This window comes from Drosophila miranda (genome assembly GCF_003369915.1).
Source record: "Drosophila miranda strain MSH22 chromosome Y unlocalized genomic scaffold, D.miranda_PacBio2.1 Contig_Y1_pilon, whole genome shotgun sequence".
In the NCBI taxonomy this organism is placed as follows: domain Eukaryota; kingdom Metazoa; phylum Arthropoda; class Insecta; order Diptera; family Drosophilidae; genus Drosophila; species Drosophila miranda.
Window position 1 is genome coordinate 34,497,106 of NW_022881603.1, and position 24,139 is coordinate 34,521,244.

At 41.4% G+C, this 24,139-nt stretch overlaps 3 protein-coding genes and 1 pseudogene across 3 annotated transcripts; 2 read left to right on the forward strand and 2 right to left on the reverse strand.

The window, feature by feature from the left end:
* The first annotated feature begins 574 nt into the window (after positions 1–574).
* LOC117190625 lies at positions 575–1,970 on the forward strand. The gene is made up of 3 exons (XM_033395669.1): positions 575–830; positions 883–1,222; positions 1,303–1,970. The coding sequence occupies exons 1-3, from the start codon at positions 640–642 to the stop codon at positions 1,309–1,311; spliced, it is 540 nt and encodes a 179-aa protein (XP_033251560.1). The 5' UTR covers positions 575–639; the 3' UTR covers positions 1,312–1,970.
* Positions 1,369–1,877, forward strand: LOC117191635. Its single transcript, XM_033396447.1, has 2 exons — positions 1,369–1,395; positions 1,434–1,877. The coding sequence occupies exons 1-2, from the start codon at positions 1,369–1,371 to the stop codon at positions 1,875–1,877; spliced, it is 471 nt and encodes a 156-aa protein (XP_033252338.1).
* On the reverse strand, positions 1,923–4,458 carry LOC117190624 (23 kDa integral membrane protein-like). The gene is made up of 5 exons (XM_033395668.1): positions 3,904–4,458; positions 2,962–3,150; positions 2,692–2,877; positions 2,437–2,637; positions 1,923–2,367 (listed from the first exon to the last, which is right to left on the reverse strand). Exons 1-5 carry the CDS (start codon positions 4,033–4,035, stop codon positions 2,146–2,148), a joined length of 930 nt encoding a protein of 309 aa, XP_033251559.1. The 5' UTR covers positions 4,036–4,458; the 3' UTR covers positions 1,923–2,145.
* Positions 4,459–5,802: 1,344 nt separating this feature from the next.
* LOC117190687 lies at positions 5,803–13,619 on the reverse strand (annotated as a pseudogene).
* Positions 13,620–24,139: the final 10,520 nt, after the last annotated feature.

The window sequence follows — 24,139 nt, forward strand, 5'->3', positions numbered from 1 at the left end:
TTTATTGACCTATTTCGCTACTTGTTTTTTGTTTGACTTATTTCGCTAAAACCTTTTTTTACGCAAAATCCAATAAAAGCAAGCATTAAGAATAAGCCAGTTAAGTAGAAAAATTATTCATGAATCGTATAAAATTATGTGGGCATGGCTAAATGTGCTATATAGCTAGTAATATTCAACGGAATATAAAAATCGAGGAATATGTATAATAGAGGTAGAGGACTATCGATAGTAGGCGCCATCGATAGTGAACGATAGTATTTTCAAAACCATCGATATTGGTCGATAGTACCATCGATAGTGGTCGATAGTCGTAATAAAAATGAGTGTTGTTAAAAGTGTAAAAAGACGGTTGATTCGATGCTAAAAGCATTATTACAATTCTAAATGCAATATGCGGTCCAACTAGAAGCTAAAAATAATAAAAGTTAAAAAACTCTGTATATTGTTTTGAAAGAAGTAATGCGCACAAATTTTCTTTGCTGATGGGTAAACCATACTATCGACCACTATCGAAACATTGAACCATCGATAGTCTAGTATCGCGATAGTGCCCTACCATCGATAGTTCTCCACCTCTAATCCACTGCTCTTTTACATTTTATATAATTAATTAATTAAAATCTACATTAATTGGCCATGTTGAGATCTTGGATTTCCAGAAGATGGATGTCAATGTCGTATTTTTCAACAGAATTCAACGCGCTGGCGAGTGAGGGTCCAGCCAAATTTCGACACCTCTTACCTGAGGGCAGTCAGCATGCTGGAACAAATATAGATTTGCCGAATCATCGGCAAATGGACCTGGTGGACAGGCTGCTTAAGCTCAGGTAAGCTTGAACGTTTTAGCCAGAACTTGAACTAACCTTGGAACCCTTATAGAAAGCAAAAAGAATGCAGCTATGTTCCGCTTTTGCCGAGTCTGTTAGTGAGGCAATTACTGGACTCCACAAATCCCCAGGAGGTAATCACGGTTCTGCGGAGTCCCAGCCAATATGGACTGTTTATTGACCAGTTCTCCGGGTGTTTCCTTATGGACTTATTGTTGCACAGCGGAAACACATTGGAAGCAGCGCAGATTGCTGCTCTTCTTGTGGAGAGAGGCTTATGCAATAGCGAGCTGGTCGAGGCGTTAGCACTCCACTCATTTTTTGGTTTCGTGAAAGACTTAAAGCCTTTGGAGTCGTCCGAGAATAAACCTTCAGCACCTGCTCCTGAAGTGGTAAACCAAGTTATATTTTTGTTAATGGGTTCAACGAACTGACCAAAAATTCCTTTTCATTCTATTGGGCTCTGGCTCAGGCACTCTGAAAGAGCTGAAACAAAACATTTGTCTTCTTGGCTTTGTATTGTGCGGTAAATTACCTGATGTTGTCAGTCTTCTGGCCAAAAACCGTGAGGTTTTCTACAAAGAAATCCTCACCGCTTCCCAGAATGTAGCTGAAAGTCTGAAACTGGAGGTCTCGGACGAGTTTACACAATCGTTACAGCAAGCACTCGATAAATGCACGCAGACCAACTCCATCCACGAAAAACTGGAGAGTAGTATAAAAAGTAGTTCCCAAAAGTTCGAACCGAAACTCTTAGCTGAATATGGTCAGTCCTATCAAGAATGGTCCAAACAGTTTGAGAACGCTGTAAAGAAGTATATCGAGGAGCAGAGTCTAGTGGAACGGAAGGATAGCATCGAGAAAACGCTAAACGAGCTGGAAGCGAAGCGGCAAAACCTTTGGTTCTTTGAGAACAAGGATGACATCGATATTCAGATATACAAGAAGAAGGTTCAATATCCTAAGCGCTGGTTAGGAAAGAAAAAGACGCCAAAGGCAGCAGACACGTTCTACGTGCCGCCAAGTGTCACGAGATCCGCCAACTGACCCGAAGCCACGTCGGAGCCCATACATAGGTAAAAACAAGGCAAATCCAATTGTTTTTAAGCTTTAATTAAACTACTGGAGAATCAATCCAAATTCAAATGTTGTTTCTTTTCTCGAACGTTAAATTTGTTTAAAATTACCATAACGTAACATTGAGGGTCACAGTTATATTCATTCCATCTCAATTTACAACATTTTTTTAAGTTTTTTTTTATAATTTTTCTTTGGAGTTTTTCATAAATTTTCCATCTTAGAAACTAATTGTCTGTCATTTGTGTTGCATGGCCGAAGGCAGATTAGTTTTTAAAACTCTCTGCCCTGGTGCAGATGGTGATAGATTAATGGGCGATGGTAGGTCATGCCGCTTGTCCTGTATGGTTAGGGGTAAGAATTGATGTTGCTTCTTTTTCCGGTTCATATTTATGGGGTGCGTATTGTCGTTCTTTCCAAAAAGAATGGTCAAATGGACTGCGCAGAAGATCCCTAAGCTCTGTAAACAGAAGTGCGTTTATATGTTGAAGAGAAGTGTGATGGGTGCGCGTGCTTCCAATGGTCTCACCTGAAAAATAGCTATAATGGCAGCCCCGAACGCGGTTATCAGCAAGCGGTTCTTGATTTGCTCCGATACGACGGCCAAACAACCGCGCTTGTAGTGGGTATCGCAGGCAGATTCGTAGGCGTGCTCCGGACGAGAGCAACAGGACCAGGGCAGCGAGAGTCGACGATAATCAAGAGGTCCATCAACGCCGCAGCATTGTAGCTGAACAAACCAGTAATCAATTATACTCATTTATAGCCATATCTAAAGACTTACCTGCGACTGCATCCTATTCCACAAATGCAAGTTATCTACTTTGGTGCGCGAAAATTTGTCCAAGAACTCCACGAAGGAATCGTCAATGAAAATCTCTACCGAAGTTGGAAGGTTCTCCCGCATGGCCAAGGACCATCCACAGATAATGAATTGAACACATATGCAGGCCACCAGAAGTGTGGAAAACTGGGGATATAGAAAGAAATTTACTGATATATAGGGATGCATGCTCCATGGTTAACGTTAGTTTCCTTTTCACAATTGCATTACCATTCCGAGTAGGCAGCGCTTCCTTTGGTTCGTAGCCTGACATCCCATCCAGCACAGGATGAAGGTCACAGGTCCCAGGCACAGGAGGATCGCGGCTGGGGCCCACAACTTGTTCTGCACAATTCCATAATACACCGAGTGTCCCCACAACAGGGATGTTCCCAAAAATATCTGCGCGGCTCCAGTTAGCTAAAATACGAAAGGAGCATGGTGTTCATTTGACGGAGCTGTTCGAGTAGGATTAAACGCCCGTCCCGTTCATCACAGTGTCCTTGCCACTTTGGGATGCTATTCTGAAGGCTTTCATTTGTACTCCCTTTGACGTCATGCGAAGTATTGTGTGCACAAGCCCATGCACACACAAACATATGTATGTATGTATGTATGTAGGCGCAGCTTTTAACTAGCTCAAGGTCACTACGACTCGGGATTTAATATACTATATACGAGTATGTATTCAAGGATAAAAATGTGTACATATCCCCCATGATTCGCCACTATGGTGGGAGGAGTGGGAGTGTGGGACGTTGTACATTCGAGGACAAGAAGTTTTTACATTGTGCAGGATGTTCATACATGTGTATCTACATACGTGTACATGTATCTACATCATTTGATGCACAGATTTTCATAGTGTGAGGAGCATGAAATGAAGTTGATTGTATTCGTTCAGAATATGCATGAATTGTTTTGGTTTGCAGGAAATGAGAATATTCGTTCATACATACTCGTACCATGATGTGATGTAGAACCAAATTGTATGCAAATGCTCCCCAAATTGATTAAATTTTTCATGCAATTACATACATACATACATGTGTGTAAACCGTTATCGGACGCACACACATTCATATCATTGCATTTACCTTATATAACTCTACAAAGCTCTAATTATGCTCTCTATCTCTCCCGTTCGGAGAGGAGAATGTGGGCCAAACTTACCGCTAGGAGAAATACATAACTGTAAACCAAATATTTAAAACATTTAATTTTCTTTGGCAACGCCATTGTTGTTGTCCTTCGCGAGTCTTCGAATTTTCGAGTGCTCTCCGTCGAATATCTCGCAGTTTGCATTCACTTCACTAAAGTTTATTAATTATATTAAGTCTCTCAGCATTCGTGGGTATGTGGCTGTGTGTGCCTTTGTTTTTGAATGTGTGTTGGCGTGTTGCAGCTTTTCGGTTTCACGGATGTACGGCTGTGTGGGTGTATTGTGGACCTCTATTTTGGTTGGATTGAAGTTATGCTGTCGTTGTTAGCCTTCGCTCGATTCTGCTGCAGTGTTCGTCACATCACATCACTTTATCATCACTGAACGTTGCTGTTGCTCGCGGTTTTAGAGACATCCACATTTTGCCAGTCCAGGTCCAGGTTCAACTTCACGGATGCAATTTTTAACTAAAAATAACAGTTAACTCCGAGTCACTCAGATCGGTCGCAGTCGAAAATACGCATTTGACGGTCTGACCATTTCGTTCCTTGCTTTGTTATACTTCTGCGCCAACAGTGGGAATATTATCTATAACCGCGGCCAATAACACTGCGCGCTAACCAAATTTTATATCGGTTAAAGAGTGTGATCGTAGATATTTATTATTTTATTTTTGTAGCCAATGGTTCTTCTCTAGTTCTTCTCTATATATATATATTGCCCGAAAACGGAGCCATGCCAGGCAACAATTTCGACATATTTGAACATCGCGCCTCGCCTACTATTTCTACTTGATATTTACACTTACTCCCAAAAGGAGTATGCTACGAAACGAAAGTTACTACTATCGAATATTCGATTGACACAAGCTGGCCAGCATGAACATTACAGTTTGGCGCCAAGAAGCTACATTTAAATAGCAATTTCAAAAACAAACGAGGGGGAACGTTGTGAGTTTGTGCGGACACCGCAACTCTACGGTTATACCCGATACTAAGTCAGTATGGCTCTCCTCCGGCAGTCGCCGATAATTAGTAAGATCGAACAGGAGTGCGTATACCAAATTTGGTTACTCTAGCCTTAATAGTCTCTGAGATTTTTGAATATCCCCAGATTTTCGTCCTTTGCGGGGGCGGAAGGGGGTGTGGCGAAATTTTGAAACAAACTCGTCTCTGTCCGATATACTAGGAGTGTGGATACCAAATTTGGTTGCTCTAGCTTTTATAGTCTCTGAGATCTAGGCGCTAATGTTTTACTCTAAGCAAAGCCGCCTATGCTACGTGTGTGTTAGAGAGAGACAGGGTGAGAAAAAATGAAATTGTTTTCTTGATGCTGGCTATAATAATAATACGATCCGATTCAGATTCATCAGTTTTAAAGATATGGTCATTCTCTACAATTCTAAAATTTTCTCATATCTTTAAAATTGTGGATGCCACAGATTTTCGTCCTTTGTGGGGGCGGAAGTGGGCGGGGCGAAGTTTTGAAATATTTTTGTAGCAGTGACATATCACAGAAGTCTTGATCCAAAACATCGTTGCTCTAGCTCTTATAGTCTTTGAGCACTAGGCGCTGAATGGGACGGACAGACGGACAGACGGACAGACAGACATGGCTCAATCGACTCGGCTATTGATGCTGATCAAGAATATATATACTTTATGGGGTCGGAAACGATTTCTTTCTGGACGTTACACACATCCACTTTTACCACAAATCTAATATACCCCAATACCCATTTTGAGTATCGGGTATAAAAAGATAGTAGCCAACGAAGGACTATGTCACCCCATTGGACATTTGCTTATCCACCCGACTTAACTGCCACTTGCCGCAGAAACAAATCGGTAATATGTAGGTTCAACAAAATATATTTCGAAAATTGTTTGGAAAGTATAGACAAACTGAAATGCTTTTCTGATTTTATTACGATCTTGCGAATTTATACTGTACTACTATTTACACACTTTTATTGGCGATTTTAGGAGGGAATATGTAAAATCTTAGCATGAAAGAGTGTATAAAAATTATTAAAATATATGTATGTAGGTAGGTAGGAGTTCATGTAAGGCGGGGTAGAAAATAAAATAGAAATTACAATACCGTTTGTATACAAATATTCTTAGAAGATAATGTTCCATTATGATGGACCAGCCGTTTTAAAAAAATAGGAAATAGTGGACGTGGGGTTCTGTGGGGTGTTTGAAACTCAAATACAATTTAAAAGAGAAAAAACAACTTGTTTGGCCTCTCTCTCTTTCGGGCTCGGATTCTTGGATTCTAATTCCCAGCCCCAGCCCCAGCCCCATCTCCATCTCTGGCTGCGTTCATATCGTCATGCCGTCGGTGAAGTTATTGTGAATCCAGTAAAGTAGTCACGTGAATGTTGGTAAGCTTAAGATTTAAATGTACATTTTACATATTTATACAATAAGTAATTAAATCTGTTTCTTTTACTGTTTACCGTATGTTTGTATACAATATATATATATATATAAAATTCAGGTCTCTTTGCAAGTATTGGATTGGCGGCGGGTGTAGCCAACTCAAAGATCGGTTAGGTTATTCGCGAAGATTCTTGGTCAGCAGCAGGTTGTTGTGGTGCCCGGAGAGATGCCGGACCAGCTCCTGCACCGAGTCGAAGCACATGGAGCAGAAGCAACAGCTGTAGCTGTTCTCCGTGTCCGTGCCGTTGGTGGTGGTTATGATGTTCCGGTGGACCGAGCACAAGTGCTTGAGGAGGTGGGCCTTCTGCTTGAACATAGCCACGCAGAGGCGGCAGGCAAAGGGCTTCTCGCCCGTGTGGACGCGCAGATGGGTTTTGAGGTTCCAGGACATGCCGAACTGCTTGCCGCAGTACTCGCACCGGTACTCTCGCACCGAAGACGAGTGGGGGTTGCTGCTGGCTATGTTCGACCCGGAGGCGGAGCTGCTGCGACCCTCTGGGTCCAGCCCCAGGTTCATGTGCGACAAACTAGAGAGTCGCGACTGCAGATTGGGCATTGCGGAAATCGCGGCGTTCTGATTCGATTGCCACTGGTACACGAACTGGGGTCCCAAATGCATTGGTATATCCGGGCTCTGTGCACGGTTCCTTTGCGATTCGATTAGCTTTCGGTCCGGGGTCAGGGTGTCGCCGTTGAGTGCCCCATCCTCGAGATGGGCAAGCATGTTCTTCTCCGAGCTAAATCCAGATATGGGCGATGTCGTCGACTTCACCAGTCTCAGCTCTTCTAACAGGTTTTGCTGATACGAAGTGAATGGCTGATTGTCACTTTGAGTGTTGTGAAAGCCGGGTCGTCGTTTTCGATGGGGCGTAACCACGTAGTTCTCCGGCGAGCTGTTGATGTCCGAGCCATCGGACAGCGGCTTCAACACATCCTTGTGCGAGTCGAAGAACAGTCCCTTTCGCTTTGTGCTCTCGCTTGCGCTGATAGCCAGGTCGATGCCGCTGTGATCAGATCCCGATCCGATTGTTCTGCTGGCATCACTACGGGCCGAGTTCTCGCTTTTTGTCCGGAGGTCTAGTGAAAGGTTAACTGGATTTATAGCCGAATTGTTGTTGTTGTTGTTGTTACTGCTGTTGGTGTTGCTGTGGTTGCTGATGCCACTCGGTGGAGCATTAGAGAGATTTACGATTTCATCTGTGTCTTTGTCGCTCCGGTTGTCCTTGTGCGTGCATTCGTCGTCCTCCTCCTTGGCCACCCCCCCGCCGCCGCACTCGGGGCACTCTCGCAGTGCTCGGCCGAGCACGCGGAAAAATCGGGCGCATTTCTGGACTCGTCCACACTGTCGACCTCATACTTGAGTGTCTGGTCCAGGTTCTGGGAGGATGAGTACTGCTTCCGCGATCTCTCGCGTATGCTTCCGCACTTGCTGATCAGATAGGCAGAGTCTGTGGTCTTCCAGCTATCCGACTTGATCTGCAGGAGCAGCAGCAGATCGTGCAGGTAGTTCACGTCACGAGAGGTGATGCACGTCTGTCCGGAGTACAGGAAGTCCAGCAGAAATTTAAAGTAGGTGGCATTGACGTCTGGGAAGTAGACGGTGGTCGAGCAGTCGCTCAGGTGAGTCTCCTCTAACAGGTTTCTGCAAAATCCAACCAATAACCATCAGTGAACTCAAAAATGACCCAAACCCCACCCAATCGAAAGGCTTACCGTATGAGGGGACTGGCGGCGGCCAGCACCAGTTTGTGTGCATGCAGCTTCACTTTGTTCTCGCACACGATTGTAAGGTCCGCCGGGTGCTCTCCCCGGAACGCTGCTCCGATTTCCTTGAGTATGCACTCGCCATGCTTGCTGTATTGCAACATCAACATTCTCTGAAACTGCAAATGGAAGAAGGAAGAGGGGTTAGATTGGTTGCATCGGATTCTGCGCATTAGTACTACAAATATTAGATTTCAAAGAATGCAAGCTACAAATCGAATCAGAGACCACTCTATATGTGCATGTACATATGTATATTCATATGTACATACGAGTATATACTCGTACATGTGCATACCTTTCTGTGCAGGCCAAGCAGTAGCAAATTGTGAAGACAGCAAAATAGAAAGTTTTGGAATGGAAAATGTCTGCATCTGGCGCTGTCTCTTCCGCTGGCGAGTATTACACAATCTCCGAGCATGGACCCCATGACTATTTCACGATTGTGTCATACAGACGGCACTCACACAGGTAGGCTCACCCACCTACACACTCGGTCGCTTGTCTGTGTGTTAGAAAAAGGATCTTGCAGTATTCGAAAGTGAGCTTTCATCGCCACGGAGAAATGATCATGCATATACATGTGGACACATCCATACACTCATATGTATGACGAAGAGCGGTTGTGTGTGTGAATTGAAATTACAAAGCATTAGTAAATGTTTACTAATCAGGTTTTTAGGTTTTTCTTCATCTCTGTTTTTGTAATACTGCACAACCCACACACACACACACACACACAGACGCATACAGCCATTACCTTCACACGTATGTACAGCCAAAGCATTGTTGCTGGAAAAGATGAAAGCTCCACTTCATAGAGCAGCCCCCAACAACAATAGCAGTTGCTTAAGAAACGCTCGCTATGCTGCTTCTGCCACTACCTCTCTATCTCTCTCTCTGCGCGACTGCCTCAAAAAAGCTTTCCCCTTTCGATGTTGTTGTTGCTGCCGACAGCTTGCTGTTGCGTTGGTGTTGGATTCGAGTTTGGCGCGAAGGCAGCGGCGAATACGATGAAATTGCTCAACAAAGCTAAAGTTCAGCAGATCTGAAAACTTCGAAAAGATAGTCTTGCTTTTTGTTACGCTCTGCTGCGTCGCTGCTTTTTGCCTCTGCTTCACTGGGAGACGAAACGTTCACTTTCAATAAGACTTGAATGACTGGCTTGGCACAGCACCAAGAGAATGGGAGAATGGCTTCCACCCTCGCCGAGGCTCCACTCCACTTCGTAGTTGTGTTATTTTTCATGGGAAGCGAAAGCTGAAAGAGCACGATCGTTTGTGGACAAGATTGCGGGAGGGGGGGGGGGGGGGGGGGGAAGGAACGGGGAGATGACAGGCTTGTTCTAACGTTGGGCAAGTCAGAAACGGTGCTAATGGAATAAAGTTGAATACTGGATTCCAATCCTCTCATTCCTTCCATTCGTCATGGACATTCATTCCATTCTACATTCCATTCTAGTACACACATACAATAACTGGCTTTCATAAATGCATACACTGGGCTCCGACGTCTGCGGAAACACGTTTGAGTTATTTTCAAATGGAACATCATTCCTGCCGTACTTTCATTTGATGCGATCATAAAACAACCAAAGCGAGCTGTGGTGCTCGTATTTCAACATTTTTCTCCACTTTGGGCACAGACTGGAGTTGGCGAGTGTACAACATACATTTATACATACATACATACAAAACAACTCGAAATGGGAATGAAAGGGACAAAGCAGAGATGATCGAGCGCAAAAGTGAGACAAAACAAAACACGCTAACTCACAAAACGCGCATAAAAATCACCTTTCACAAAAATCTTTTATTTTTCTCTGTGCTGTATGTATGTGTATTAGTAAAAAAAAAAGAGCTAAACAAAACGAACACACTCGCATAAATATTTACATACAGAGAACGTAAGTTCGTACCCTCTAGTACCAGGCAACTAGTTCCGCACTGGTGCCGCACTAGCTACCATTCTCACCACCCTGGTTCCAGATCGATTACCCGCAATGTATTTCAGCGGAGAATTTAACACATGCATGTCCTAGGGCGGAACCATCCCTGGTTCCCGCTCGATTACCCTTCGATTACCCGTAGCTAGTTGCTCAGGAACTAGTTACCAGTAGAAAGCCAGCAACTAGTTCCGCACTCGACTACCCTTCGAATACCTGTAGCTAGCTCTGACCTAGTTACCAGTAACTAGTTCCGAACTGACTATTGGTAGTAGTCAATCTGGCAGTCTGGAATAATACAAAAATAAAAACACAATGTCTTTCATTATAACGAATAATTTTTAATTATATGATGCTTAGCCTACTCCTGGTTTTTGGCAAGACACTTCTTCTTAAACACCCTTTTCTTCATCCTTTGCATTGCCTTCCGCACAGTGTTTTCGGGGGGCTCATCGCCAGGCGGAATACATTCTGTAATTAATATTTGTTTTAATTTATATGAAAAATTTTTAAATCTCTAGAAGTGTAAATGGTATTTTACCTAGCAAAGCTGCAAAAAATTCTTTGTGGGTCCTAAGGGCCTTCTTCCCTTGGACCCCATCGACGTTATAGGCTAGAACAATTTCCTCACTCAAAATAAAAACGCCAGCTGGCTGGAGAATCGATTTCATTGCTGTTATCTGTTATCTTTCCTGCACAACGCTAACTTTGCAATGTTAGCTTCCCTTTCACTCTTACGGAGTCTACGCAAATGCCTTTTGCTCATCATTTTATTTGAAATATATAATATATATTTGCACGTACCTGTTTATATTAATTTGATTTATTTATTAATTCTTTTCCACTTTTTTAATAAATGTTTACACAAAAGACTCTTCCAGCGATTAGATGTTGTACAGAAGTGAACAAAATCAACGCATAAAGCAAACGAGGAAAACAAATGCATTTTGTTTGTGTAAATTCTTGTCTCTTTCATTCCACGAGCGCAACTACAGTAAAATATCACGATTAACTTACCATTTCGGTGCTTATTGCATGTCGTGGCTCGGTAAAAACTAGCTGAGTGGGAACTCCACGGTTATTTCCCGCCTTCAAAAACAAACCGAAGGCGGCTTCGTTTTTCGGTTCTTTTTCGACTGGTCCGCGTTCGCTTCCCGCGTAACTAGTTGCAGAACTAGTACATTGTAGTCGACGCAGACCTGGTCCGCGTTCGCTTCCCGCGTAACTAGTTGCAGAACTAGTACATTGTAGTCGACGAAGACCTGGTCCGCGTTCGCTTCCCGCGTAACTAGTTGCGTAGCTAGTTGCGCGGTAAACAGCGCAGAACTAGTTCGAGAGGGGTCAATTGACCCCTTTGGTTCTACAGGGTATATCAATATGTATGTAAGTATGTACATACATATTACTTTATACTTTCAGATTTTTGTAGTCGTCATCGTTCCAATGTAATGTAATTTTTTTCCACTACTCTTTCTTCAATGTGAGTGAGAGTATCATTTATGCAGATTGTGAGTGTATAAGCACATGTCTGGTGCAGATTGAAAACAAAGAGAACGGGTGCCACAAAAGAGAAAGCGCATTCGAAATATTTTGAAAGTTGTATGAGAGCTTATAAAAAGGGAGCGGAGCGGTGTGGAGAGGGGGCTAAACTTGTTTCTGCACCAACACACTCGCACTCGCAACTCAGAGCTGTGCTCTTTCCCCTTTCACGAAAGCTCTCTGGCCGCCCCGCAGAAAATGGCAAAGAGTCGTCGTCGCCGCGCCATTGTACTTGCTGTAAATGCTACACTCGTAAAAGTGACCCAAATTTGAATTACATAACTTATGAGGCGAACGATACATGCTGGGAAAGATACGATAGGACAGTACTTTTTGGCTCTCCAAGGAAATGATAAATACATATGTATGTATGTATGTATGTATGTATGTTTGTACAATGGAAGTATTTTTGTTGGATTTCTCCATTTCCCCTTTCAGTAAGATAGTTTTCGATTGTAGAATGTTTAAAGCTTTCGTCACATATTATTATAAAATACATTCCTCCACTCTTTGTAAGTGCACAGACCGACAGACAAACGTGTGTATATACTTGTAAATATGTACATATATGTTTGTGTGCATGTACATATAGCATATTTTGTAACATCTGCGCGATCGGCCTGTAATTGTGCGCTTGCATGTTCATTGTCTGTGTGCGCATACATATGCTTGTGGTGTGGTGTGCTTTTTTACCTTCACTCTTATTGGAAAGCAGTTCAGTTAGCCGTCAACCACTACCATTATATACAGATTATATCTGTACATAGGTATGAACGTGTGTACGAGTATGTCTTCAAATTTCATGACATGCATACAAATACACACACAAACAAAATATTACGCAGACAAAAGCACGCCGTGCCATGAAGGTCACTAAGCCTTTCTTGTCTTTTGGTTGGCTGCGCTTTGTAGCTGTTGCTTTTGCTTTAGCTGTTGTTGTTGTTGTTGCCCTGTTAATGATGATCACGATGACGAAGATTGGATAGCTACGAACAGACGTTCGCTATATCGGAACTTCGTTCAGGCCCAACTTTGGCTTTAAGCTCTGTCTGGTCTGGCTTTGGAATGTTTTTCTCTGCGACTATTAAATTAGTGTTTGACCTTGGTAGCTCTGTGTTTTACGTATGCTTAGGTGCATATAGACACGCGTACCATCGCAAATGTTTGGGTTTTTCGTTTTGTTGAAGATGTTGCAATACCAGCCGATGGAAAAGTTTCTGGCTCATGTAGCCGAACTCCACTATGTATGTGAATACGAGTGGTAAATATACAGCAAAGCTTACCTCTTTCATTAGCAATTGATCGAAAATTGTTTAATCCCTTGCACTAAACTAAGACTCAATGGATAAGTTCCTCGATCAGTTCGTTCACGGTGGATATGATATGGGATTCGAGTGCGTGTGTGTTTGCGTGGGTCTGTACACATGTGTGCGACCAAGTCGAGCTTTCCCCTTTCACAATCCAATCTCTTTTAGCCACAGCTCCAGTGGGCGAGAGTGTGTATGTGAGGGATACACACACGCGACGACGCGTTCTATTCCGTTGGCAGTGCTGTTGGTCTCACCCACAACAACTTTCAATTTCGATTTCAACACCAACACCCAGCTTTCGTGGTCTCGTGTGTGTGTGTGTGTAGTTGGTGATCTTCGAAGGCGGGGGAACACAACTCTTGGTGGTACTACTATTCATATTTTTAAGAACACATGAAGCTTTTTTTCGCTCACTATATTGGCCATCCAACGCGGACTTTAATTTTATTCAATTTCTCTTATGTTTTTCCTGCTTGCACATCTTCTTCTTCTGCGACGCAGCGATCCACACTAGAACATGCACAGCACACCACACTCACGAATCGTTCACCACGACAACGACATTAACTTTAACTAGGTTGAAGTTTTGTTTCTTTTTTATTGCGAAATAAAAAACTTGATTAGTAAAACTTTTTCTGGCGGGCGAGAGAGTGTCGAGTGTGAGAGATCTCTTGCTCTTGCTCTCTCTTTTTTGAATACAAGGCGCGCGCGCGTCCGACTCGATCGGCGGTTGGGAAAAAAGTATTAACAGTTAACATCAGCTCGAAGAATTTGAATAAAGCTTATCGATAAGATATACCGAAATATACCGCCTCGTTTTAAAAATGTACCGTAAATATACTGACGAGCTCAAGTTATATTTTACATATTCTTCGTTTTTGATCTTCCGTCGAATATTACCAGCTATATAGCACATTTAGCCAAGCCCACATAATTTAATACGATTGTTGAATCAATTTTCTACTTGACTGGCTTGTTTTAAATACTTGCTTTTGTTGAATTTAGTTTAAAAAAGGTTTTAGCAAAGAAGGTCGAACAAAAAACAAGTAGTGAAATAGGTCAATCAAAACAAACGAAAAAGGAAATTGCTCAATTTTGATATTCCATTGAATAATGCTGACTAACTAAATCTCTCAGCAATGCCCACATAGTTTTATCCTATTGATGAATAAATTTTCTACAAGATTGGATAGTTTTTAATCCTTGCTTTTATTGTATTTATTGTAAAAAAAGGTTTAAACGAAAAAGTTCAACAAAAAAAGAGTTGCTATTTTGCGTGAAAGCCGTAGTATAGGCCTTTGTATACCCTATTTTGTTAACTTTATATGTAAGTATAAATATTGATATGAAGATAAAACGTAACTAATAAAGACCTTTTCTCAAATTGACATTTTTTAGACATATTCATGTATTTGATTAGGGTCTTTTAAATATATCTCGATCCCGATACACATTCTTGGTTTCTGTGAGTAGAGCTTCAAAATATCGTTGAAATACCTTTAAAACAGAGACTGAATAGTTTTGGCCTATATTGGTGAATTAGATGACAAACATTTTCTCAGTTCTATAACATCCATTTCCCCAGGGTATGCAAAATGTTGCTCAATCCGGGATGACAAACATTTTCTCAAATCTATAATATGCTTTCCTAGGGTATGCAATGTTACTTGCAGTTGCCGCAACATGGAACGCAATTTTTGCTCTCGGTCACATAATTTTATACGATTCATGAATAATTATACCCGATACTCAATTGAGTATTGGGGTATATTAGATTTGTGGTAAAAGTGGATGTGTGTAACGTCCAGAAGGAATCGTTTCCGACCCCATAAAGTATATGTATATATACTTTCTTGATCAGCATCAATAGCCGAGTCCATTGAGTCTGTCTGTCTGTCTGTCCGTCTGTCCGTCTGTCTGTCCGTCCCCTTCAGCGCCTAGTGCTCAAAGACTATAAGAGCTAGGGCAACGATGTTTTGGATCCAGACTTCTGTGATATGTCACTGCTACAAAAATATTTCAAAACTTTGCCCCGCCCACTTCCACTGTGGCATCCACAATTTCGACGGTACGAGAAACGCAGAATCGTAGAAGATGACTATATCTTATAGAGTGCAAAATCTGAACCAGATCGTATAATTGTTATAGCCAGAATCAAGAAAACAATTTCATTCTTTCTCGCTCTGTCTCTCTCTAACGCACAGGTTTCATGGTCGGTTTTGCCAATTGCAAAATATGAGTTCAAGGATCTCAGAACCCATAACAGCTAGAGCAACCAAATTTGGTATCCATACTCCTGTGATATCGGACCTTGACCGTTTCGTGTCCAAATTTCGCCACACCCCCTTCCGCCCCGCAAAGGACGAAAATCTGGGGCATCCACAAATCTCAGAGACTATTAACGCAAGAGTAACCAAATTTAGTATCCGCACTCCTGTTAGATCTCACTATTAAACGTATATCTCAAAATTGCGCCCCACCCCCTTCCGCCCCCACAAAAGACGAAAATCTGTTGCATCCACAATATTGCACATTCGAGAAAACTAAAAACGCAGAATCATAGATAATGACCATATCCATCAGATTGCTGAATCTGGATCAGATCGGATCATTTTTGTAGCCAAAAGGAACAAATCAATTTGCAGTGGCTACGCAGCGCCCGACGTCACGCTCAGACTGATTTTCTGTCTCTCTCGCACGCACTCTTTGTCGTGTCGTTCAATATTAGCGGCGTCTGCCGGAGAGAGCCATACTGACTAAGTATCGGGTATAAATGTAGAGTGCGGTCTCCGCAGCAACTCACAACGTTCCCCCTCGTTTTTCTACTTAACTGGCTTATTTTAAATACTTAGTTTTATTGCATTTTGCGTAAAAAAAGGTTTTAGCGAAATAGGTCACACAAAAAAAGGAAGAGGATATTCCTTAATATTAGAACATTTTGCCACGCCCACATAATTTTTTACGATTGATAAATTAATTTTTTACTTAACTGGCTTATGTTAAATACTTTCTATTATTGGATTTTGTCTAATTAGATAAAAATGTCACGTAGCGAATGTCTTAAGTGAGTTCCAATTGTTCAATTTTTATATTGCGTTGAATAATTCTGGCTAACTAAAACCCTCAGCCATGTCCACATAGTTTTATTCCATTGATGAATAAATGTTCTACAAGATTGGCTTGTTTTTAGTCCTTGCTTATATTGTATTTTGGCTAAAACAATGTTTAAGCAAAAGAGTTTAACAAAAAAAAGTCGCAATGTTGCTGATATTTGAAGACTTTTTGCCAGTAAACCGGACTATACCCTATATTTTATATACCCTATTTCTGTAATTATACCCGATACTCAAAATGAGTATTGGGGTATATTAGATTTGTGGTAAAAGTGGATGTGTGTAACGTCCAGAAGGAATCGTTTCCGACCCCATAAAGTATATATATTCTTGATCAGCATCAATAGCCGAGTCGATTGAGCCCTGTCTGTCTGTCCGTCCGTCCGTCTGTCCGTCTGTCCGTCCCCTTCAGCGCCTAGTGCTCAAAGACTATAAGAGCTAGAGCAACGATGTTTTGGATCCAGACTTCTGTGATATGTCACTGCTACAAAAATATTTCAAAATTTCGCCCCACCCCCTTCCGCCCACACAAAGGACGAAAATCTGTTGCATCCACAATATTGCACATTCGAGAAAACTAAAAACGCAGAATCATAGATAATGACCATATCTATCAGATTGCTGAATCTGGATCAGATCAGATCATTTTTATAGCCAATAGGAACAAATCAATTTGCAGTGGCTACGCAGCGCCCGAAGTCACGCTCAGACTGATTTTCTGTCTCTCTCGCACGCACTCTTTGTCGTGTCGTTTAATATTAGCGGCGTCTGCCGGAGGAGAGCCATACTGACTTAGTATCGGGTATAACCGTAGAGTTGCGGTGTCCACAGCAACTCACAACGTTCCCCCTCGTTAGTTTTCATAATGATAGTAATAAACATGTGGTCGCGAACGTACGCGAAATAGAATTCGACTTTGGCTAAATATAGTCAAGTAGAAAAGTCTGCGACACGGAACAGAATATTCTAAGGCAGTTAATTTACTTTAAAAGAGGTTATTTTTTACTTTATTACTTCATATTCTCTCATAAATCAATTCACATATTCTTAACAAACAACTTATTTCGCTTTGAGGAACAACTTTTATCAAGAATCATCTATCTTAAAGGAGAAAGTAGTACAGGAAAACATGACTATTTTATTTTAGTAGGTTTTCAGATCAAAGTAATGAAATTATATGCCAATTGGTTAAATTAGTTAAGTTTCATTCAATTTAGAGCGTACGATTTTTCGTTGTTATTTTTTACTTTATCACTTCATATTCTCTCATAAATCAATTCACATATTCTTAACAAACAACTTATTTCGCTTTGAGGAACAACTTTTATCAAGAATCATCTATCTTAAAGGAGAAAGTAGTACAGGAAAACATGACTATTTTATTTTAGTAGGTTTTCAGATCAAAGTAATGAAATTATATGCCAATTGGTTAAATTAGTTAAGTTTCATTCAATTTAGAAAACAAAGGTATATGGAAATGGGTTTATATTATTGTTTTGTTTATTAATATTTATTTATACACATGCAAAATATGGTACATTATGATCTCCACCTGCCCATTTATTTTCCTACCCAGTTGTTTTAGCAACCGCCATCCTTTACATCTATAGCTTCTCCAGTTTCTGGTCGCATGTTAGATCAAAATGTCCATGAAAAAGATTTTAAATAATTTTAGTTTATTCGTAAGAAACAAATGCCTTTGAGATTGTGAAGGTTTCTTAATGACCTTGATCACCAATAAGTTTCGCGAATTTCCCTATTTGTTTTTTCATTGTGAAAACACAACGCCCACATTTGCGTCTTCTACCCTTTCACATTTTAGGGAACAATTAGACATGTCCTTGGACCAATTTTCTCAGTTGACTATGAATACATCTACACACATTCAGGAATTCATGAAAGTGTATGCAGGTAGGTACATAATATAATTCAATAAAGGATGCAGACTACTAAATAAGTAAATTTCCAATAGAAAATTTGTACTAAAAACTACCATTAAGATCAAGATCGAATGGTTGTAATGGTTGTTTTTGGAATGATTGACCTACTAGGATGGATGGCTATAGCTTTAGGTCCCGAAACTAATTTACATACAGCTGTACTCCTATTCTACCTCCAAGGCACGTTCATTTACATAGACAGAACAGTCGCATCCCTTAAAATCAATTCTTTACCCTTAAGTTTCAAGGACACTTGCAATTGTTCTCCTTAATGGGAAAGGGTAGAGAGAGTAGATGTGAACTCGTACGTAGGTGGCGTGCGTTTGCATCGGACATTTGAGGATCATAAACAACACATTTAATAGGATAATCGAGGCGCAGCGAGGGTCAAGGTCTTTGAAGAAATCTATCTCGTAATGGATTGGTACCTTTCTTTTGTATATAATTAAGGAAAATTTGCATGTTATGGTCGTATGTATATGTATGTACATAAGTGTTTGTAGGAGAGCGGATCACCGGATCAAAAGAAGAAGTCAGAGTGGTTCGAATAAATATGTTCCATGTATTTATGTATATATGTAGATTCTTGGTGCGCGTATGTGCACGACGGCAGCTTGTAGCGGGGTGGGAAACGTAACTCCCTGTAGCTTACATGCTAAGACTACCGTGAGCGACGTGCGGATCGTGGTAGCGCACCGAACCGAGAGCCCGAGAGCGAGGCAGAGGGCTATGTAACTGGCTGTTAACTGAGCGCGGCACCCATCAGCAGACAGGCTGTTAGCCTGGGGTGCTAACAGCTCGGTTGCCCTGTTACAGCTTCTGCTCTGAACTACCTATGAACTATATACAAAATGTGTAGTTATATACATTCCTAGTATTGAATTCCTCAAGTTCGATAAAAAATATAATCGTATTCAAAAACATAATTTGAATTAACATATTCGATCTTTAAAATGCTTAAATATAATACTATAAATCCATGTCACTCATTCTCTTTCAAACTTAGGCGCGCAGCTCTACTATACAGCATCATTCTCTAATAAAAAGGATACTATATTATTGAGGAAACTAGTCAGTCGCTGTTTTAAGTTTTTGATTTTCTTTCGGGGACCAAGAATAGGTTTCGGGATCGAGATATATTAATATATATATATATCATTTAAGTTTTGAAATAAATTTGTCAAAGTGAGAACTAACAGGAGTCGTGATACAAAATTGGGTTGCTATAGCTCTTTTAGTCTCTGACATCTAGGCGCTCATCGGGACAGACTATTGATGCGGCTCAAAATTGAGAAAAAAACAATCAAAGTCAAGTATTTTAAATAAGCCAATCAAGTAGAAAATAGATTCATTAATTGGATAAAATTATGTGGGCAGGGCTGAGGGTTCTATTTAGCTAGTAATTTTCGTCGAAATATCAAAATCGAGGAATATATATAATTGGGTATTGAATCGGTAATACCGATAATACCGGTAGGCAGCATGAGTCCCATTCCATATTCCACCACATATAATATATATCCATATAAACTTAGTTTTTTTAAATATACCAAACTTCGAACCGGTTAAAACGGAACGACGCGATTTTTGCTTTTGACCAATAAAAATCGTCCAAAATGAAATGCACATAGATATTATAGAATTAATCCCAGGCTCCAAAGAAAGCAAAAACAATTTAGTCTCTGTTTTACAACGATATTTTACAGTTTATTGTCTTCTTACAGAGACCAAAAACGGGTATCAGGATCGATATACATATGTATGTACATACAAGAAATGCAGCAATTCGTCTAAAACCTATCAATTTGAAAAAAGATCTTTATTAATTACGTCTTAACTTCATATCTTCATATTAAATTAACGAAATAGAGTATACAAAGACATATATTTTTTTTTAAACTCTTTTGCTTAAACCTTGCTTAGTCAAAATACAATAAAAGCAAGGACTAAAAACTGTCCAATCTTGTTGAAAATTTATTCATCAATGGCATAAAATTACGTGGGCAGAACTAAGGGTTTTAGTTGGCCAGAATTATTTAACGGAATATAAAAATTGAGCAATATGAACGACTATCCTTTTTCGTTGTTTTTGTTTGGCCTATTTCGTTAAAACCTTTTTTACGCAAAATCCAATAAAAGCAAGTTTTAAGAATAAACCAGTTAAGTAGAAAATTGATTCATCAATCGTATGAAACTAGGTGGGCAGGACTCAGGGTTTTCTTAAGCTAGTAATGTTCCACGGAATATCAAAATCGAGGAATATGTGTAATAGATCTTGAATTCTTCAGTATATTTACGGTATATTTTTAGAATCAGACGGTATAGTTTGGTGTATTTCTGAGGGTCGGACGGTATGTTTTAACGATAAATCCGCTGTCACATTGGACACAACAGCTGCACTTTGAAAGCAAAATGAGTTTAAATATGTGCATCTCGTGCAAAAAATAACAAGCAAAAACGTTGTTCAGCACTGGTATGGTAACATGCACTGGTAACATATTTCAAGACGTTCGCTGATAGTTTTAATCAAAAAGACATTTTCCGAAGCTTCTGGGGGTGCCTCACACGCCTACGAAGACGGCGCGAAGAAATTCCCAAAGCTTCATTAATTAAGTCGAAAAACCTGGAATTTCCGGAATAACTCTTAAAACGGCTCTTGGAACTCCGTCTGGACCCTGAGAAGCATGGCAAGCATAGGAAAGACAAGGATGGCCACGGAGAAGGCGACGGGAGTTAAAATTCGCATGGAAACGCTGAAAAAACGGGAAGGAGAAGCTAAATCCGCCATGCGGGTAGGAGTAAAGATGGCGGCAAAAACGGCTCCGCAGCTTTTGGCTTCAAAACTGCTGTGCAAGAAACCAAACTTGTCGACGAACGTGTCGACAAACATGTCCACGAACACGACAACAAGCATGACATCAAACATTTCTACGACGAAAGAGAGAGAGAAGACTGACGCGGTTTGTGTGGCTTCCGTGAGTACGAAAAACGGAAGTAACCGCAAAATCATCGTTAACAAGTATTATGAGGGGCATAAAGGCCCATACATTGTTTGTATCGACAAAATGAGTGCGAATAATGCCAGAATTGCTATAAACCAGTTTGATCTATCCGATCTGCTGCTGAAACAGGGCATTAGCGATATCGAGGAGGTTGCTAGAATGGGCTATGGCAGGTGCAAGATTGTGTGCGGGTCGGCGGAGTGTGCAAACGGGCTAGTGGAAAACAGTGTTTTCGCTGCTCAAGGGTACTCAACCCGAAACTTTAGGCACTTCGTCCAAAAAGCAGGGTTAATTTTTGGGATCCCCGGGCACTACTCGGAGGAACAGCTAGCGGAGCTTGTAACCTCGGATATCCCAATTGAGGAGATAGTTCGGATTACGCGAAGGGATAGAGCATCGGGGGAACGTGTACCTACTGGCAGGGTGAAACTCTGGTTCAGAGGAGAGCAGTTACCAACCAAAATCAATTTTCTATATTCTAAAGTAGAAGTGAAACCTTTTGTTCAGCTTATTCAATGTTTCAGGTGTTTTAGGTTTGGCCATCTGGCGCAACATTGCAAGAGTGGAGCGAAATGTTTCAAATGCGGACAAGATCACAGCAAAGATATCTGCTCAGGGCTGGTCTGTGCTAACTGCAAGGGGGAACATGCTGCCACCCACCCGCAGTGTGAGGCCAGGAAAAAAGCGTACGCCATTCAAAAGTGTATGACACTGGAAAACCTAACTAGAGCTGAGGTCAAGGCTAGATATCCGATCCTTTTTGATAGAACTTCCCCCAACCTAAGGGATCAAGGTGAATTTCCTAGACCCAGTTGGCAATCTAACCGCTCCCCTGAATTCTTAAATAACAGCTTAGAGTCCGCCAGGGAAATTCATTCTGTCACCTCTTTCGCGGAAGTGACCAAATTCAATAGGGTTGCCGCCCGGAACGCAGAGGCGGCCAAGGCAGCAGCCAACATGGCAGAGTGGAAGAACTCTATAAACTCAGACTACGTCCAAATGAGCGAGAAATTTGTTAGATCTTCATCCGTGGCATCTTCTCTGGCCCAGGATAAGCTAAACGCACTAGGAGCCAAACTCACAGCGTTCCTGATTGATCCAAACAACATCATTAAAGGGGATTCTTTAGCGAATAAATTTATTAAGGAAATTAGAGAATTTGTCAATGCTTCCAACGCAGAACTAGATAGGCGTCAGATTGCCCAAGGGATGGCAGCTGGTTCTCAAAACATCCAACAATGAAGATTCAGCTAAATATTCAAAGTCTGACACACAACAACAACAAACAGCTCCTCTCAATGTTCCTAGACAAGAACGCAATAGATATTGCCATCCTCTCAGAGATTTGGGTGTTGAACAACGCGGACTGCAGCATTTTAGACTATAACTTTTTCTGCAGGCCCAGAGAGGACGGCTACGGCGGGGTTGGCATCTACGTCAGGAAAAACATTCAATTCAGCATTTTAAAAATAGAGAACGACTTGGAAATTTTAGGAATAAAAACATTAAACCTCAAGAGCAATTTCAATATTTTTAGCATATATGCACCGCCATCAACAACAGTTTCACAGTTTACATCGGGCACAAAAAAGTTTTGCGAATTCGCGGCTTCGCTTGACATACCCTCAATAGTGGGCGGGGACTTCAACGCTAGGTCTTCTATCTGGGGAAGTCCGATCTGTGATCGCAAGGGTCGCAGCATTGAGAATTCCACCCGGGAGGCCGGATTTATCTGCCTAAACGACGGTTCGCCAACCTTCTCCAGGAGCCCATCTCAATTCTCCGTTCTTGACCTTTCTTTTTCGAACTACAGAAATGGAACTATTAACTGGCAAGTCCTCAAAACAAAAATTACAAAAATGCCCCCCTCCAAGGCAAGAAGATCCTTCACAACAGAATAGCCCGGATTCTGGGTGCAAGTGATTTCTCAAATCTGAAGGAGCTCAATGAAAAAGTGAAATCCCTGACCTTAAAAAACACGGTCACATTCCCAAGCAAGAACAAGTACGTTGCTAAGGAATGGTGGAACGAGGAAACGGAAAAACTTTTTCGCGTGAGAAACGCTTGCAGGCAAAAATTCTACCTCACCAAAAAATTGGCTGATGCCAGAGCAACCTTAGAAAAAACAAAAAATCTTAGAAAGCGCAACTTTTCCAAGTTTATAGAAGAGGTCTCCTCATCCCCCTCTATGTGGAGCAGGGTGAAGAACATAAAAAAATACGGTCAAATCAAAAATGTAGGGAACAAATGGACGAACGAAGATGACAAAAACTTTCTCAATATGGTTAAAGTAACCCCATCCACGTCAAACAGTAGGCCCCCTAAGAAAATTCCTGCCCCTTTGTTAGGACCAGACGACCCGGAACCCCTGGAACTGGAAGAATTCCTGGCCTTCCTAAAAACCAGGAACCCCAATTCGGCTAGAGGCCCTGATGGCATCTCGTTCAGGATGCTTCAAAAGCTACCAAGTGGGAAAAAACAAGACATTTTTAAAATTATAAATAAAGTATGGCTGAGTGGCGTCATCCCTGAAGTCTGGCGCAGGATAAAAGTGGTACCCATCCCCAAGAAGAATGCAGACACTACTTCCATCCAAAACCATAGGCCGATTTGTTTGATTAACACGCTGTTTAAATCCATAGAGGGGTTGATAAAGTTGAAGTTGGACAAGCACATAGCAAACTGTGACCTGCTGCCGGTCAGGTCCTATGCCTTCAGGAGAAACAGGTCCACGGCTCTTTGCATCAACGACCTTATCAACAAAGTTCTGGCGCTGAAGGCGAGGGGTTGTCAGCTTGTCTCAGCTTGCCTAGATTTACAAAGAGCGTTCGACTGCGTAAGAGTGGACACCCTCGAGCACAGGATGAGGGATATGCGGTTTAATACAAGCCTCACGGCTTGGATCTCCAGCTTCCTTAACAGACGAATTCTCATAAAGGGCAAAAGCGAGGTAGAGGTGAACAGAGGTGTAGCCAGGGTAGCTGTCTCAGCCCAATCCTTTTTAACCTTTACACAGCCGAACTACATGATATTAACAGTCATAACTGCTTACTGTTTCAGTATGCTGATGACTTTTTCATAGTTTGTTTTCATAAAGACGTATCCATTGCGAAAGGTGTGCTGGAAGACAGTATAGATAAGTTCGAAGAAAAATGCAATAGGCTAAACCTGTCATTCAATCCGGTGA

Excerpts from the sequence above, each read along its gene's own strand:
- LOC117190625 (XM_033395669.1), top strand. The coding sequence starts at position 640 with ATGTTGAGATCTTGGATTTCCAGAAGATGGATGTCAATGTCGTATTTT. Across the intron at positions 831-882 it reads GACAGGCTGCTTAAGCTCAG|AAAGCAAAAAGAATGCAGCT; the intron begins GTAAGCTTGAAC and ends GAACCCTTATAG.
- LOC117191635 (XM_033396447.1), top strand. The coding sequence starts at position 1,369 with ATGTTGTCAGTCTTCTGGCCAAAAACC. Across the intron at positions 1,396-1,433 it reads CAGTCTTCTGGCCAAAAACC|AATGTAGCTGAAAGTCTGAA; the intron begins GTGAGGTTTTCT and ends ACCGCTTCCCAG.
- LOC117190624 (XM_033395668.1), bottom strand. The coding sequence starts at position 4,035 with ATGCAAACTGCGAGATATTCGACGGAGAGCACTCGAAAATTCGAAGAC. Across the intron at positions 3,151-3,903 it reads GTTATGTATTTCTCCTAGCG|CTAACTGGAGCCGCGCAGAT; the intron begins GTAAGTTTGGCC and ends TTCGTATTTTAG. Across the intron at positions 2,368-2,436 it reads CCATTATAGCTATTTTTCAG|AGCTTAGGGATCTTCTGCGC; the intron begins GTGAGACCATTG and ends TTCTGTTTACAG.